At 44.8% G+C, this 18,701-nt stretch overlaps 1 protein-coding gene across 1 annotated transcript; it reads left to right on the forward strand.

Annotated features, from left to right (window-relative positions):
- Nucleotides 1-16,866: 16,866 nt before the first annotated feature.
- Nucleotides 16,867-18,545, forward strand: LOC120033441 (insulin-like growth factor-binding protein complex acid labile subunit). Its single transcript, XM_038979802.1, has 3 exons — nucleotides 16,867-17,204; nucleotides 17,381-17,540; nucleotides 17,676-18,545. The coding sequence occupies exons 1-3, from the start codon at nucleotides 16,876-16,878 to the stop codon at nucleotides 18,246-18,248; spliced, it is 1,062 nt and encodes a 353-aa protein (XP_038835730.1). The 5' UTR covers nucleotides 16,867-16,875; the 3' UTR covers nucleotides 18,249-18,545.
- Nucleotides 18,546-18,701: the final 156 nt, after the last annotated feature.

Consider the following 18,701-nt stretch of genomic DNA (forward strand, 5'->3'; position numbering starts at 1 on the left):
CATCCCTCCGTCCCTCCCTACATCCCTCCCTCCCCACTAGTCCCCCGTCGTTCAGCCCCCCATCCCCCAACACACACACCCCCCCCGTTCCCCCCCACCACCCCGTGGGCTGTCAATGCACATTACTTCCAGCTTGTTGCACACACTCCCCTTTCTCTCTCCTCCTCATAGCAACATTGATTTTAGCTGGGGTTATATATATATATTCTAAGATCATTTTTATTATTTTTAACTCTCCTAAAAAAATCGCAGAGTTGAAACAATTATATTCCAAGAAGTTGGAACGCTTTTGGCGTTTGACTGTGACTAAATTCTGTTGCGGGGAGGTGTGGTGGAGGCAGAGTTGAAGGGGATTGCTCGCTCTCTCTCTCTTTCTCTCTCTCTCTCTCTCTCTCTCTCTCTCTCTCTCTCTCTCTCCTCTCTCCTCTCTCTCTCTCTCTCTCTCTCTCTGTGTACTTTTCAACTGTAGCGTAGAGCACCAATAACCTGAAGCCGCAACAGTAGTTACATATGCTGACACAGTGCTTAGAAACAACATTACTTCAACAGCAGACACAAGCCAGCGTTCCATGTTATGTTGTCTCTAATGGAATGTGCTTGCACTCACACAAAGAACAGAAAAACAGAAGACTTGTGCGCCGAGACACTTGACCTCACCTTGGCTTCAGAAGGTTGTACAGAATGTTGTATGCTCTTAATAACATCAACTATGAAGATATCAAATCCCTTTAGCTCAACAAGCCAAAGCATAAAACAGGCATGGGTCCGCCACACCTCCACATGTGGAAGAGGGAGCTGTCGTGAAGGTTTAAAGAAGAGGCATGGCCAGTGTGGGAAGAGAGGGAGGAAAGCTCCTATGGTCTTCCCCTCCCGGGCATGATGCACCCCTCCCTCGGAGTATACAGACCTTAACCTAGATCCTGAGATCCCCCCTGAGAGGTGTGGAGCTCAGTGGAGCTAGCCTGCCATCTAGACTGCTGCTAATGCAGTAGACAGACACCCTGCATTCACGGTAAACGCTGCGTGTCGGAAAAGGCCTTGATATTTCGATTGCGCAATCTGTAATGCTTCAGCGATACAGATTGAACAGAGCCTTAAAACGTACATTTGTCACAATCCATGTGTTTTTCGTTTTGCAATTGTGAATGAAAATGAATGAAAAAAACGGACCAATTTAGTTATGGAGAAATTACTTTAAATGGACCTTTTGTCTCCAGTGGAAAAGGTACAGTAACATTTTCATCAAATAGTCTGGAAAATTCAGAAACACATTCTTGGTGACTGAAGAGTTCTAGACAGGCAAGAACTAGGACAGTCCAGAGCCATATATTTATTTGTTCTAAATATATGCCTCTTGGATGGTCCATTTCCTGGCTGTGTGGGAGAGAAGGTCAGGAATTATCCGGTGGCCAACTGAAAGCTTGCACTTAGTGTCTAGTGGGCCCACAGGGGGTGGGGTGGGGGTTGGGGGGTGGTTGCTAAGGGAGTATGAATTGGTCATCAGTCTGCTAGCATCCACCAAGCCAGTTGGATGCCCATTCTCCTGACCTTGTATGAGCTCCCCTGTGTGTAGACTTCAGCAGCACTCAATACTCTGCTATACTGTAGGGACGGCATTTAAATGTCATATGTAGGGAGACCAAGTAGTGACTCAACAGAATGTACTAAACATAAATGGAAATGTACATTAAGACAGATCACACAGCTTTAATGATGTGTAGAATAGAACTGAAATTAACTCATACATATTGTGCCAAATGTCACTTGCACAGGAGGTTGGTGACACCTTAATTGAGGAGGATGGGCTCGTGGTAATGGCTGGAGCGGAATGGGTGGAATGATATCAAATACATCAAACGCATGGTTTCCATACTTTAATACACAAGTGAATTTGTCACAATACTTTTGGTCCCCTAAAATCGGGGGACTATGTACAAAAAGTGCTGTCATTTCTAAACGATATGGATGAATATACCATCAAATTAAAGCTGACAGTCTGCACTTTAACCTCCTAGTCAATGTATAATTTCATCCAACGTGCGGGAGTACAGAGCCAAAACAACAAAAAATGTGTCACTGTCCCAATTCTTTTTGGAGCTCACTATATTAGCAAAAGAGACAGTCATAAAGAATTATTTGTCCCCTTTCTTTATGTTAGAAATAATGTTTTTTTAAAAAGCCTTTCGTGAACTAACACTCACACTTGACTCTTTTCCCTCTTACTAGCTCCGACTTTGCTGATAACTACTTTTTTGAGGAAAATGTAACGGCTGTCGTCCTCCTCTTCTGACGAGGAGAAGCGAGAAGGATCGGAGGACCAATATGCAGCGTGGTAAGTGTCCATAATGTTTATTTAAAGACATAAACTGAACACTACAAAATACAAAACAATAAACGTGAAACGAATGAAACCGAAACAGTACCGTGTGGCAACAAACACTCACACGGAAACAAACACCCACAAACCAAAAGTGAAACCCAGGCTACCTAAGTATGATTCTCAATCAGGGACAACAATTGACAGCTTCCTCTGATTGAGAACCATACCAGGCCGAACTCAAAACCCCAACATAGAAAAACACACATAGACTGCCCACCCCAACTCACGCCCTGACCATACTAAATAAAGACAAAACAAAGGAAATACAGGTCAGAACGTGACAGAAAAAATGTACTTACTAAGACTGTGATATGTGGTTGTCCCACCTAGCTATCTTAAGATGAATGCACTAACTGGAAGTCACTCTGGATAAGTGTGTCAACTAAATGACTAAAATGTAAATGTCACTCTTCATCCTCCTCGTCCGATGGGAACTGCCTAATACGATGTGATGCCTCAGGATAAAGAGCGACATCACTCAACAATTTCACTTCCTGTGGCATCTTAATAAAGTCATACAAGACATTATCATCATCAGGAAGCAGGAAGTCATCCAACCAGCCCAGGGGCTCTGCAGTATCTGGATGTGTCATCAGCTAATACAATGTTATTCCTCCCAACAGGGGGGCAGCCCAGCCACCTTCCACTCAATGAGTTAGCACATCCAGGGGGCTGTGCCAATAATAACCCTGGCTCGCTCTCCAGCCAGCCAGCAGCCAGCCTAGTGCTTTAAATAGACACAGATCAAATCAAATTGGCAGTTCTTTTCTCTGCAAAGGTCAGTGAGTGCTTTCTCTGTTAGACCTGGAAGCCCCATGTACTGTAGGTAGGTAACCAACAGGATATAGAGAGAGGACTTGGTAGAAAAGGTGTAGACTCTAGAGATCTTCTGCTGCTGGGGTTAACTCTTAGCACCTCACCTCTGTGGCCCAGGTATAGTGACAGTCTGTCAGATGTTTTCTCTGTCACATCTCCGTTCCCTGCAGTTCAGCGAGAAACCAGCGGCAGCACCCTTGAGGGCGGTCGGTTGAGCGACAAGGATGGTTCCCAGTGGACAAAACAGGGACCTCACAGATCAACCTGACCCAGCATCATGGAACCTTACTAGAGTAGATGCTGTTTTGGATGTCCCTGGCTTGACACACAATAGTTGCATCCAAAAGGACACCCTATTCCCTTTATAGTACTTTTGACCAGGGCCCCAGGGGTCTTTTGGGACACAAACCATGGAACCTGACCTCATACTCTCACATAGAGCAATACAAAAAAACATTGATTAAAGTTACCTATGGGAGCCGACAGGAAATCTAACCTAAGCCCATGCCCAATTGCCCACTGTCACACATACTGTGCATGTTATGAACAGTACACTGTTTATCCATTGGACAATAGGAGGCATTCCTTCTGCCTTTGTATAATGCCTCAGTGAGCATATTTTGCAGCACGGTTTAACTTATAACCTTCTCTGGCAGTGTGTTATGGGTGACTCAAAGCAGCGGGCAACCATTAGCTTGTCTTTTGTGTCAATATGCCACAACAGGTTTTGATCAGCTGCTCAGTTGGTGAGCCCCAGTGGATGTGGGGGGAGGCAGTTGGGTACAGGAGGAAACATGAAATATTCATTATGTGGAACTAACCAGGGTTGGGTGTCAATTCTAATAGAATGCAGTCAATTCAATAATAGTAAACTAAAATTCCAATAAAAAGACGGAAAAATGAACGTCTATTTTCAATTACTTCTCATTATCTGAAAATGAGAAGGTATTTATGAACATGTTTTTTCCATTTGTAGAGATTCAATTTAAATTTGAATTGACTGATTATTCAAATTGACCCCAACGCTGATGCGGAACTAATTGGAACCTGGAAATCAGTGCAACAGTTGCAATTCCCCTACTGGTGCAAGATTGTCTCAGCCCCAGATGACTGTGTACTTCCACTCATGATGAAATCAAATCACCCAAGCCATAGACTATTTTCTCTGCTGCCGCACGGCAAGAGGTACCGGTGCATCAAGTCTGACACCAACAGGCTCCTGAACAGCTGCTATCCCCAAGCAAAACGACTGATAAATAGTTGACAAAATAGCTACACGGACCGAGTTTACCTTGTATCTTTATTGACCTTTTATTTCAGTATTTGCACTGTCTCTATGCACGCTCACAGGACCCTACACACACACTGTCACTCCAACACAAACACAAACACTCACGCCATCATTTGCCCATTCACGCAGAAATATGCACATACATTTATACTGACTCTACATACCCGCACACCCACTCACATGCAAGCTGCTGCTACTCTGTTTATCTTCTATCCTGTTGACCAGTCACCTTACCTTTATACATATCTACCTCTATCATTCCACTATCCCTGCATGTAATGGAACTGAATTGTTAAGTGTTTCTTGGATATAGTATGTTTACTTACTTTATTGTGTATTTCATATTTCTTAATCTTATTTCTCGTGTGTTTTTTTCTGTCAAGACATTGTTATTGATTATTGCATTGTTGGTTTTTGAGTTTTGCAATGAAGGAATTTCATTGATGTTAACAATTCACAGAGCTGAGACTCACTCTAGTTTTGTCCTGGGGCTGAAGACAGTGCACAGGAGAAGCACTGTGGCCTCTGATGTAAGGCCCCCCCAACCCTGTGTGTGTGTGTGTGTGTGTGTGTGTGTGTGTGTGTGTGTGTGCGTGCGTGCGTGCGTGCGTGCGTGCGTGCGTGCGTGCGTGCGTGCGTGCGTGCGTGCCATCTGCTATATGCCAAGATGAGAGCTCATAGATTTGTCTTCGAGGTCATATTCACTCAGTGGAAGATAAACTACACAATATGGCGTATGGTTTTGATGACTGGTCGTGGGATTTGTTAGCAACAACATTGAGTCACCATCAGTCGATTCTTGTAATTAGGTCAATTCAGAAAATCTGAAAAGGCTGACCTGTACCTATGTTTGTCCTGTACAACTGCGGTCTTCCCATGGGATGTTGAAATTCATACTTTGAATAAAAACGTTTAATCAAATACAACCGCCGACTTCTTATTCATTTCTGTTGCTCGTACTACGTAATCTGAGATTCAATTGGCACATGAACATTCACGCTTAGTTCAGCAACACAAATGAGGAAGAAGTTGGTGGTTGTTTCCAAATAAAAAAAATTATTACAAGTATGAATTTCAGCACCCCACCGAAGGACCGCGGTTGTACAGGACAAACATAGGTACAGGTCACAGGAGGTTGGTGGCACCTTAATTGGGGAGGATGTGCTCGTGGTAATGACTGGAGCTGGATAAGTGGAATGGTATCAAATAAATCAAACACATGGTTTTTAAGTGTTTGATGCCACCATTCCATTTACTTCTTTCTGGTCATTATTATGAGCCTTCCTCCCCTCAGCAGCCTCCACTGGTACAGGTAAGCGGTTTCAGAATTGACATTTTTACAAGAATCGACTGATGGTGACTCAATGTTGTTGCTAGCAAATCCCACAACCATCAAAACTCAACTCTGCCTCGATATAAGAGAACAGAGTTGAGCGTTCCTCAATTACAGCATACAGGTATATCTCTATACTATACATTCAGTGCTAGTGACTGTAATTACTCATTCAAACCAGGCTGTGCATACAGACAGCAATACTGTCTATGCCTTGCACTTGTTAGTTACCAAAGACACCTGCAACAGACAGAGGACAGAGCTGTAAGAGGAAAGGAGGAGGAGGAGGACCAGGAGGAGAGCCGAGAGAGACCATCTCCTGTTGCCTTGATGAGATAGGAAGTGACAGCAGAGTGCTTCATAGACTGGCACTGGGAGCCAATTATAGGTTTAAAAAATATCCACTAGGATCTTAAAGGAAAACTCCACCCAAAAACGTTATTTTGGTAATTGTTTCATTAGTCCATCGTTGACATACTGTAGTCCCAAAATGTTTTGCTTGTCAGCAATCCAGATTTAAAAAGAAATCATCCCCTGATGATGCATTTTGCATCATATGATCTAAAACGCATCATCATTTTTTTTGGAGGAAAAATCAAGTCTGAAATTTGAAAGTGGAAATTACAAACTTCAAAATCCTTTTTCAACCTCAAATACACTACAAGTTAGACATTTTCTGAATTGAATCAAAGTTGCAACAGGGTGATCAAATTAAGATCCTACATCTGTACCTGGCTGTCCAGTCTTCCTCCCATATACTACACACACACACATACACACTTGTGCGTACATGCACGCACGCACGCACACACACACACACACACACTTAACGCATGCACATACACACATAATTTACAGAAAATTCCAGAAAATTGTTACAGGCACTATACAAACACACACACAAACATACATACATATACACACACACACATTGCACACACACCCTTCTCCCTTGTCTCCCCCGGAGGTGTTTTCTTTATCGACCGTGGTTCTGTCTGGAGATGTTTTCTGTCTCACCTCAGTTCACTCAGCTGTGTAATGTGTACCGTCACTTTAATAGCCTGCCTGGCAGCCTGCTTCCTCTGTAACCCCAGCCCCAGCCACATGACAATGACCTAACTTACCTAGCTACCAACCAAAGGGATGGTTTGGTTGGTTCTGTGCTCTACTCTGACCACCAAGCTTACAGCCCTGGGACTGAACTCCTCCATATGCAACTCGGTCCTGGACTTCCTGACGGGCCGTGAATTAGGCCACATTACCTCCTCGGCACTGATTCTCAACACGGCACTGATTCTCAACCTCTCCTGTACTCCCTGTATACCCACGACTGTGTGGCCTCACACAGTTCCCACTCCATCATCAAGTTCGCTGATTGCACGTCAGTAGTAGGTCTGATTACCAACAACGACAAGATGGCCTACAGGGAAGAGGTAGGCACTCTGATGGCGAGGAGCCAGGTAAACAACCTCTCCCTCAATGACAGCAAAACAAAGGAGCTGATCGTGGACTTCAGGAGGAACCAGGCTGGGCATGTCCCCATCCTCATCAACGGGGCCGCCGTAGAGACGGTCAAAAACTTGAAGTTCCTCTGCGTACACATCTCAGAGGAGCTGAAATGGTCAAAGCACACCTACACCGTGGTGAAGAAGGCACGACAGTGACTCTTCAACCTCAGGATGCTGAAGAAATGTGTCCTGTCCCCAAGGGCCCTCACAGTGTTCTACAGGACCACCATCAAGAGCATACTGTCGGGCTGCATCACAGCCTGGTACAGCAACTCCACCTCTGTCGGACCACACGGCGCTTGGGTGCACACTGCCTGCCCTCCAGGACACCTACAACACCAGGTGTTGCAGGAAGCCCAGGAAGATCATCAGGGACCCCAGCCACCCGAGCAATGGCCAGTTCTCTCCGTTTCCATCACTCATTACAGGAGCATCATGTAAGACTGGCCAATAGCTTCTACCCCCCCCAGACCATCAAGCTGCTGAATAGTAACCACTAGTCAGCTACCTGCTCCACCTACTTCCCTGCTGCTCCCCCTATGGACCCCCCCCCCCCCCCCCCCCCCCCCCCCCCCTTCCCCTATACTGAAATTTTTACCCTACCCCCACCCAATGGACATTTACCATGCAGAATATCCACTATCCACCACTAGTCAGCTACCTGCGCTCCCTATCCGCCCTCCCTCACCTGCTCCCCTGGCTGCTCCCCCTATAGACACCCACCTCGAGAATTTCACTGTACCATGTAATTATATCTGCAACCCTGTACATGTGACTATTACATTTTCTAATCTAATAAAGTATACAAAAAATTAAGTAAGAGAAAAAATGGAAGAATGGACATGAAGCAGGTTTTAGCCAGCGATGACACAGTCAGTCCACCTCTCGCCCCCTCTCTCCCTTCTCTCCCTCTCTCTCCCTGTCTTCCCATCTCTCCCCTCTCCTCCTTCCCTACCCTTAACCTCTCTCCCCTCTCTGTCTCGCTTCCCTCTCTGTCCCCTCTACCTTCTCCCCTACTCCTCTCTCCCTCTCTGTCTTCTCTCTGCCTCTAAACTCATAGGAATTCATTCCTCCCCTCTCATCCCAGATGGATCACTGAGTCAGTCTCTCCAATCAGCCTCTGACGCACTGAGACAGCCTGTTCCTCAGCAGAATGACACATCCAAATATTTACATATGAATTACCCCATCACCACAGTGACCTTTCTCCAAAAATTCCCTCCTGGTAGTTTTCCCTCCTCAGTTCCTTCTCTTCCATCTCGGCCCATTTCTGTGTGTCATCCTGCTCTGAATTGTCAGGTTCACTAACCATCTGGGTTAGCCAAGGGAAAGTGAATCTCTCTTGGTTTTATCAAAGGTTTTATGAGAGGGAGCAAATGTTCCTTGGTCCTCTGTTGTTCCGATATGGTTGTTATTCTGATTTCATCTGCTTATGATTTATTTTGTGTAATTCCCTCCAAGGACAGCATAGATAAAAACCTAAGGATTAAGTCATATGTAAGATAATATTAGAACCCTGTGTGTGTGCGTGTGCGTGTGTGCGTGCGTGCGTGCGTGCGTGCGTGCGTGCGTGCGTGCGTGCGTGCGTGCGTGCGTGCGTGCGTGCGTGCGTGCGTGCGTGCGTGCGTGTGTGTGTGTGTGTGTGTGCATAAGAACAAAAGCTATTTCTACAGGGTTTAGGTGTAAGGTTAGAATTAGGGTTAGGAGCTAGGGTTAGGTTTAGGGTTAGGGGTTAGGGTTATGGTTAATAGGATTTTGAATGGGACTGAATTGTGTGTCCCTACAAGGTTAGTTATACAAGACTGTGTGTGTGTATGTGTGTGTGCACAAGAACAAAAGCTATTTCTACGGGGTTTAGGTGTAAGGTTAGAATTAGGGTTAGGTTTAGGGTTAGGGGTTAGGGTTATGGTTAATAGGATTTTGAATGGGACTGAATTGTGTGTCCCTACAAGGTTAGTTATACAAGACTGTGTGTGTGTGTGTGTGTGTGTGTGTGTGTGTGTGTGTGTGTGTGTGTGTGTGTGTGTGTGTGTGTGTGTGTGTGTGTGTGTGTGTGTGTGTGTGTGTGTGTGTGTGTGTGTGTGTGTGTGTGTGTGTGTCTTGCACAATCAAGGCAAGTGCTAGGAATTACTTCCACCCTGTAAAAGAGTCACATTGTGTAACCATAATCCACCTAACACCATAGTCCCATATTAAATGATGTTTTCACAAACAATTTACTCCTGAGTTTACCTCCACATTAGTTTCACAGGTTAGAGGAAATCCTCTCCAAAAAAGCATTACTCAGTAGCTGACTGCATGAACCAGTGGGATCTGTTGCATATCGTTGCCAAATACCACACAAGAGGTCTCCCCACAATCGTATACCGTGTAGAAATAATACACGCCATTTGGCAGACGCTTTCATCCATAGCAACCTACTGTCATGCATGTGCACATTTTCTTGTATTGGGTGGCCACAGCAGGAATCGAACCCACAACTTTGGTGTTGCAAGTGCCATGCTCTACCGACTGAGCCGCACAGGGCCAGAAAAACGTGGTCCATATTGTTCAGCATGTCTCTATGTAACACATTGTAGTATCCACATAACAGAATAAGGAGGAATCAAAACAAATTCCTTTGGGTCTTTCTGACCCACATTCAAAAATAAATGACTGGAAAATAGAATAGAGGATTGTGTGTGTGTGTGTGTGTGTGTGTGTGTGTGTGTGTGTGTGTGTGTGTGTGTGTGTGTGTGTGTGTGTGTGTGTGTGTGTGTGTGTGTGTGTGTGTGTGTGTGTGTGTGTGTGTGTGTGTGTGTGTGTGTGTGTGTGTGTGTGTGTGTGTGTGTGTGTGTCTTGCACAATCAAGGCAAGTGCTAGGAATTACTTCCACCCTGTAAAAGAGTCACATTGTGTAACCATAATCCACCTAACACCATAGTCCCATATTAAATGATGTTTTCACAAACAATTTACTCCTGAGTTTACCTCCACATTAGTTTCACAGGTTAGAGGAAATCCTCTCCAAAAAAGCATTACTCAGTAGCTGACTGCATGAACCAGTGGGATCTGTTGCATATCGTTGCCAAATACCACACAAGAGGTCTCCCCACAATCGTATACCGTGTAGAAATAATACACGCCATTTGGCAGACGCTTTCATCCATAGCAACCTACTGTCATGCATGTGCACATTTTCTTGTATTGGGTGGCCACAGCAGGAATCGAACCCACAACTTTGGTGTTGCAAGTGCCATGCTCTACCGACTGAGCCGCACAGGGCCAGAAAAACGTGGTCCATATTGTTCAACATGTCTCTATGTAACACATTGTAGTATCCACATAACAGAATAAGGAGGAATCAAAACAAATTCCTTTGGGTCTTTCTGACCCACATTCAAAAATAAATGACTGGAAAATAGAATAGAGGATTGTGTGTGTGTGTGTGTGTGTGTGTGTGTGTGTGTGTGTGTGTGTGTGTGTGTGTGTGTGTGTGTGTGTGTGTGTGTGTGTGTGTGTGTGTGTGTGTGTGTGTGTGTGTGTGTGTGTGTGTGTGTGTGTGTGTATCTGCGTGCGTGCGTGCGTGCGTGCGTGCGTGCGTGCGTGCGTGTATCTCTGTAGCTCTCCATGTATGTGTGTTATGCGTTATGCGAGCGTGACTGAGCATGTGTTTGTGGGTCGGTCGGGCCTGCGTGTTTGGTGTGTGTCATTCAAACATCGGATATCATTTGTTGGGCCACAACAACACATACGTTGCGCAGCTGAAGCAGGTCTCCAATCATGCGTGGCTTGCTGCCTGCCTTAGTGTCTCTTTACCGCTTGGCTGGCTCGCCGCCCGGTGCCACAGGGCGTTATTTACCACCACAACTAATCTAACCGTTCATATCCATACAAACGGACATGTCCTATCTATGCTGCCTTAGCTGATATTCCTCGAGCTTTCTCTGTCAAACTCCTTTGTAGGATTTGAGAGGCACGGGAGAGGCGGTACTCTGCAACAAATAAGGCTGCTTGGCATTTCTAGCTGTATCTGAATCTTTTTTAGGTCCGTTTATGCTGCGAGCCATTGAACCATTGAACCAGTTGAGCCATGTTAGTTATATAGCCTATAGCCTATAGCACCGCTTCTTCTAACAGAAGGCTGTACTGTATTTGAGGGATGTGTTTTCTACTAACACCTCATAGGAATGAGTCATAGCAGTCCCAGTCCCAGTCCCAGTCCCAGTCCCAGTCCCAGTCCCAGTCCCAGTCCCAGTCCCAGTCCCAGTCCCAGTGCCACATCTGTGGATCCTTGGCCCACTCCCCTTGTTGTGGCTGAGTCGCATACAATCTGCACTGGCTATGTTAATTCCCTCCTTCTTCCTTACACACACACACACACACACACAAACACACACACACACACACACACACCCTCTTCCTCGCTGTCTGTCTGTGTGAGGTGCTACATTTGATGTTGGTTAGTGTGAATGTTCAGTCTGGCCATCCTGCTGCTCCCAATCTGTTCCTACAGCTAACAATAAGAACATTGCAGTAAGTTACGTTACAGTGCTGCAAACGTTACCACGTTTGTTGGATAGCCTGGACAGCTTAGACAGCTTGGCTTGCAGTGCAAAGTGGCTGTTTTCACAGCTCTTTCTCACACATTCCCATAAACTCTGATGACCCCACACATATTCTATTTCAAATTAAACTGCTCAAATTGGCCATAAGCTTCTGTCTGTTGAGTCAAAGTGCACAGGATCATTGGTAGGTTCACTTACTTGTTTAAAAAATGCATTGTAACCTTAAACCTATAGTTTTTTGTTTGTTCCTCTGTGTTCCTCCTTTCAGTCATAAAGCTCTGTATGGACCCCCTGTTCCTCATTCTTATCAAACATTATAAGGCAAACGTTTAAATAGTCCCTTTCTCTCTCCCGCTCTCACTTTCTCCTCCTTTCTCTCCATCCTTCCCTCTCTCTCTCTTTCTTTCTCTCTTTCTCCTCCTTTCTCTCCATCCTTCCTTCCCTCTCTCTCTCTCTCTCTCTCTCTCTCTCTCTCTCTCTCACTAGTCTCATTTGCAGGCTAATGCATGCTGGTGGAAACAGGTCGGATGGATCTGTGAGTGTCACACCCTGATCTGTTTCACCTGTCTTTGTGCTTGTCTCTACCCCCCTCCAGGTATCGCCCATCTTCCCCATTATCCCCAGTGTACTTATACCTATGTTCTCTGTTTGTCTGTTGCCTGTTGCCTGTTCGCTTTGTTTCGTCAAGCCTACCAGCATTTTCCCCGAGCTCCAGTCTTTCTCTAGTTCCTGTTTTCTAGCTTTCCCGGTGTTTGACCATTCTGCCTGCCCTGACCCTGAGCCTGCCTGCCGTTCTGTACCTTGTCACACCACACTGGATTACTGACCTCTGCTTGCCCTGACCCTGAGCCTGACTGCCGTTCTGTACCTTTCGGACTCTGCTCTGGACCACTGACCTCTGCCTGCCCTTGACCTGTCGTTTTCCTGCCCCCCTGTTTCTGTAATAAACTTTTGTTACTTTGAAACTGTCTGCATCTGGGTCTTCTCCTGAGCCTTGATATGTGAGGACCATTGGCAGGACTAGAGGTCCTCAGACAGTGGTTCTAATATGTTTCAATGTGCTGATCAAATGTGACCCAAACATTGCTTGAGTCCGAAATGGCACCCTAATGCACTACTTTTGTTTGGGAACCATAGGTCTCTGGTCAGAAGTAGTGCTCTACATAGGGAATAGGGTGCCATTGCGCTGGCATACAATGAGGATAGGAAACTATCTGAATACCACATGACACTCTTCACTTGACATGATCAACATGACAGCAAAAATACTATAGCAGTTGGTACATGCAGTACCAAATTCAAAGGTAGAAGGTACTGTAAAATAGCTTGGTGTGTATTGATTTTAAACGAGTGACTGATACCCTCTGCTGGTCAACAACAGAAGCACAGGAGGAGTCATTACGTCACAACCACCACAACCCATTTATGCCCCCCTGTTTGTTTGGGCTGCATTATGGTTCTAATAAAGATTTGATTCAGGCATCCATGTAGATGTAATGTCGATTTGTACACACATTCATCCACCCTTATCTTTCATCTTTAGATGGCTCTAATGTTAGAATGTTGATTTCACTTAGGTCACTTTCTGCTGCCACTGACACGTCCATTGTCCCTACAGGTCTGGCAGCATGGTGCGTAGAGGTGTATCCTACTACATAACCATGATATAGTATCTTTAGAGAGGTCCTCCCAGCACCTGTGAGCTTCCATTGGACGTTCACTCAATCCAACTGCTCCAGCTGTTGGTCAAATCATGTCTTTAATCAATCATGTATCCCACAGCTAGGCTGGAGCAGGTGACAGGTGTCTCCATGACAACCCCTGTTCTATCACACCGCAGTGACAGATGAGACTCTGGGAGACTGGGACAGATCAAGAGCAATGTGGAGCATGGTGACGTCACCGTCACTGCGTCTGTGTAATCCGGGGCGGGGATGACAAATTCATCAGTGTTATTCTTATAGTAATTCACAAATCTTCTGATGCTGTTGACTACTTATAGAGATATTTACATTGATTTAGCCCCTGAGAGGTTGTCTTTTTGCAGCTGTAGTCTTGTGGCTCTGACAGAGAACATCCTTGTTTATGGGACTTATAAGGGGAGGCTTACCGATGCACTCCTTCCAGTACCGGCCCTCTCTCTGTTCTTACATGTGGACAACAGATAAAACCCTGGATGTCACTGGCAGGAAAAGGTATGTGTTATTCCCTTTTACATTGACTGTTGTTTTCCTCCACAAACTTGACATTATGTGTTTGACTTTTGGCGTCGTTCAAAACATATTGTTGATGCAAATGAAGTCAATCTCCAAACGGAAAAGCCATAGGGGAGATTAGAGTAATGTGATGTTGTTTCAGTAAGATTGATAGTGAAATTATATTGGAAAAGTAAAGATATCCAAACATGATTAGGGTAGTAAATGACTTAAGTATAGTAAGTATAGTGAACAAAAATACAAACACAAAATGTAAAGTGTTGGTCCCATGTTTCATGAACTGAAATAAAAGATCCCAGATATGTTCCATACGCACAAAAAGCTTATTTCTTAGCCAAGATAATCCATCCACCTGACAGGTGTGGCATATCAAGAAGCTAATTAAACAACATGATTATTACACAGGTGCATCTTGTGCTGGGGACAATAAAAGGCCACTCTAAAATGTGCACACAACACAGTGCCACAGATGTCTCAAGTTTTGAGGGAGCGTGCAATTGGCATGTTGACTGCAAGAATGTCCACCGGAGCTGTTGCCAGAGAATTTAATGTTCATTTCTCTACCATAAGCCGCTTCCCACGTTGTTATAGAGAATTTGGCAGTACGTCCAACCGGCCTCACAACTGCAGACCACATGTCACCACGCCAGTCCAGGACCTCCACATCTGGCTTCTTCATCTGCAGGATGCATAAGCTATGGACAACAAACACAATAGCATTTTAGCGATGGCAATATTAATGCCATGAAGAGATCCTGAGGCACATTGTCGTGCCATTCATCTGCCGCCATCCCCTCATGTTTCAGCATGATAATGCACGGCCCCATGTCGCAAGGATCTGTACACAATTCCTAGAAGCTGAAAATGTCCCAGTTCTTCCATGGCCTGCATACTCACCAGACACGTCACCCATTGAGCATGTTTGGGATGCTCTGGATCGACGTGCACGACAGCGTATTCCAGTTCCCGCCAATATCTAGCAACTTGGCACAGCCATTGAAGAGGAGTGCGACAACATTCCACAGGCCACGATCAACAGCCTGATCAACTCTATGTGAAGGAGATGTGTCGCGCTGCATGAGGCAAATGGTGGTCACACCAGAAACTGACTAGTTTTCTGATCCACGCCACTACTTTTTTTTAAAGGTATTTTTAACCACCAGATGCATATCTTCATTCCCAGTCATGTGAAATCCATAGATTAGGGCCTAAGGATTTTATTTCAATTTACTGATTTCCTTATATGAACTGTAACTCAGAAATTGTTGCATGTTGCATTTATATTTTTGTTCAGTGTACGTTTTGTGTGGCAGACTAAAGATCTGTTACATTGAAATATCAATACTTTGTTTCCAGTCACAGACAGAATTGTCCAGGTCAGACCTTGCTGGAAAACCAGGGGCAAGAATGAAACTTAAACCCCTACACAACTCTGTCTAACTTCTCTTTCATAGCAGACACCTGATCTACAGCCATTAGATTATGTATGCCACTGAGCAGACTCTATTATCTAAAGTAGGGTTTCTGAAACTTGGTCCCGGGGCCCCCTCTGGGTGCACGTCTTGGTTTTTGCCCTAGCACTACGCAACTGATTCAAATAATCAAAGCTTGATGATGAGTTGGTTATTTGAATAAGGTGTGTAGTGCAGGGGGAAAAAACAAAACATGTACCCAGTGGAGGCCCCAGGACCGAGTTTGGGAAACCCTGATCTAAAGCAACTTACAGTTCAGGGAATGCAAACCTTTTTAGTAGGCTGTGTGTATTTGATACCCCCAGGAATTGAACCCACAGCATTGTGGATGCTAGTGCCATGCACTTGCCAACTGAGCTACACAACACAACAGATAAGTGGAGGAGAAGCTAACTATCCACAAGCATCCACCATGAAGAAACAATTTCTGTCTTTCACATGGTGATCGGGAAAAGGCTTATGTGGGTAAACTGAGATGTCAGATTAATGTCGGTGGATGGATTGATTGAAGGATAGATATTGAAACTAAGTTAGGGATTTGGTTGGAATTACTATAATCTTTCTCACTGCAGCTCAACAGGTTCAGCAGATAAATATCTGATTCATCAACTAGGCTACATAAATGGTGGATCATCTCACTCCCCTCCACCCCTGTAGACACCTGCTGTCCTTAAATCACATAACCCACACGCTCATGCTTCAGAGGGAAGTGTTGCCTTATTCTCAGATGTTGCCCCAGTTTACAGGCAATCTCTTTAAACCCCCTCCCCTCTCCAGCCCCCTCCTCATCAGAGATGTGAATTATTGACAAGCTCTCTCTCTCTCTCTCTCTCTCTCTCTCTCTCTCTCTCTCTCAACAGCAACAGCCCTGAACAATAGGGCCACCCTTCTGCTTTCTGAGGGCCATCTGGTTCCCTCGGTACGTTTTCCACCTGCCTCAGACAGGTTGTTGACAGAACAACAGCGGGGTGAGTAAAGACAGATCTGCTGCTCCTCACACATGTAAGGGTTCATATTTTCTCTTTATTTTATTACGGCCAAATTGCCATATTTGGTCAAAATGGATGCTTTGTTGTAGACTGTTGTGTCAGGGATACTTGTATAATGGTAGCCTACTTGCTGAACGTTTCAGGGCTATATTGCTCAACTCCATTACGCTATCTAGAATCCAGTTCCGAAATTACTACACAACAACATGCAAATAGACTGTAGTTGCTAGTGTACTTACAGCCTTAATACACAGGTACAACAACTTTATGTTAAGTGTTACCGCACTTTCTCTGTCTCATTTTTCCAGGTGTAAGGGGCCAAAATGCAGTACTTCTTTTGTCTCCTACTGTTGATGGCGGTTTACTCCAAGTCTCACAGCACCCCGTGCGAGAAAGGCTGCGACTGTCACGAGGAGCTGAAACTCACCACTTGCACTAACGCCCTCTTTACCCAACTGCCCAACCACATCCCTCCTTACACGGAACACCTGGACCTATCTATGAACCTCCTAACCTTTATTCCGAAGAGTTCCTTCCGAATGGAACGCAAACTGAGGGTTCTGCTTATGAAGGACAACAACATCAACGCTGTGGCCGATGGGGCCTTCACCCAGCTAGAGTTCCTTCAGAAGTTGGACCTGAGCTGTAACAGGTAGTGGAAAGCTTTTCCTGGCCGCCGTGCTCTTGTTTTTGTTTTGCTCTTTGAGGTCTTGGCCGGGTTACTGTAAAGCACTTTGTGACAACTGTTCATGTCAAAGGGGCTTTGTCAATTCAATTTGATGGATGGACGGATATATTCATTGATTGATTTATTTATCGATTAAACAGGATCTCGTCCCTGAGCGAGAGCTTCTCCCTGGGCCTGAATGCTCTGAGAGAGCTGCAGCTGAGCCACAACCACCTGCACACCCTTGACAGCAGGAGCTTCATGCACCTGGATGGCCTACAGAGGCTCAACCTTACTGGCAACGCCATCCATAATATCCAGGTGAGGTTGTTTTTACGTTTGTTGAACAACATCAAATAAAGTGATACAGGACTTATACAATTCTATTCTGTTCTGTTCTATTTTACTATATTATATTGTGTTTTGCTTTATTTTATTCTGTTCTATTCCATCCAGGTGAGGTCCTTTGGCTCATTGTCCACCTTGCGGCAGCTCCACCTGGAGGGCAACCATCTCGTCTCCCTCAACAACGGGGTGTTCTCCATGCTGAAGTCCCTGGAGGTCCTCAACCTGCAGGGGAACCAGATCAACAAGACCCAAGAGGGTGTCTTCACACCCATGACCTCCCTGGCCCTGCTCAACCTGGCCCACAACCAGATGAGCACCATCTACTTTAAGACCTTCCTAAGCATCCATACCTACAGTACCCATATCCTGTTGGAAGGAAACCCCTGGAACTGCAATTGTGACCTGCAGAGAGTGTTCCATAAGCTTAGAAGTGTTCAAAGGCTCTTCTTGGATGATTACTATAATCTTAGCTGTAATGCTCCGACAGAACTAGCGAACTACAGGTTGATGGATGTGGATACGGAGCTGTGTATCGCCGAGGTGGTTATTGTGCTGATTATCACGATCACCGTGGTGATAACAGTGTTGGGGGCCATCGTCATGGCGGAGAGGAAGAGAAAGAAGAAGAAGAGGGGAAAGCATTGGACGGAGCAGGGCAACTTGTCTGACTCAGATCACTAGGGATTGACTTCTTCTCGGCAACACAATCCTTTTAATACATTTGTACAGTAACATGACGAAAATATCTATCAGAGACAGTTATAAGCGTTGTCATATTTTAAAGGGCATTTAGTAGGCTATTGTACAATTTCACCAATTATTTATTGTGCACAAGTGTATTAATCAATTACTCAATATGTACACTTTCTCCATTTGTAATAATACCAGAATTTGTAGTGTTCTATTAGATACTTTGATATACAATATGAACAATACTGCAGGTGTGAAAAATAATACATTAAACGAAATTGAAATGTGCACTAGCCGCATTGTATTCTATCTATTTCCTTTATGATGTAGGAAATATACATTTTATAGATGTTATAGATTTTTTTTTTTTTTTAATAATAACAATTGCACATCTTGCCTTTACACTTCGTTATAAACATGCTCTTAAACGCATTTACAGTAGTT

Source organism: Salvelinus namaycush, chromosome 40 (genome assembly GCF_016432855.1).
Source record: "Salvelinus namaycush isolate Seneca chromosome 40, SaNama_1.0, whole genome shotgun sequence".
NCBI classification, from domain to species: domain Eukaryota; kingdom Metazoa; phylum Chordata; class Actinopteri; order Salmoniformes; family Salmonidae; genus Salvelinus; species Salvelinus namaycush.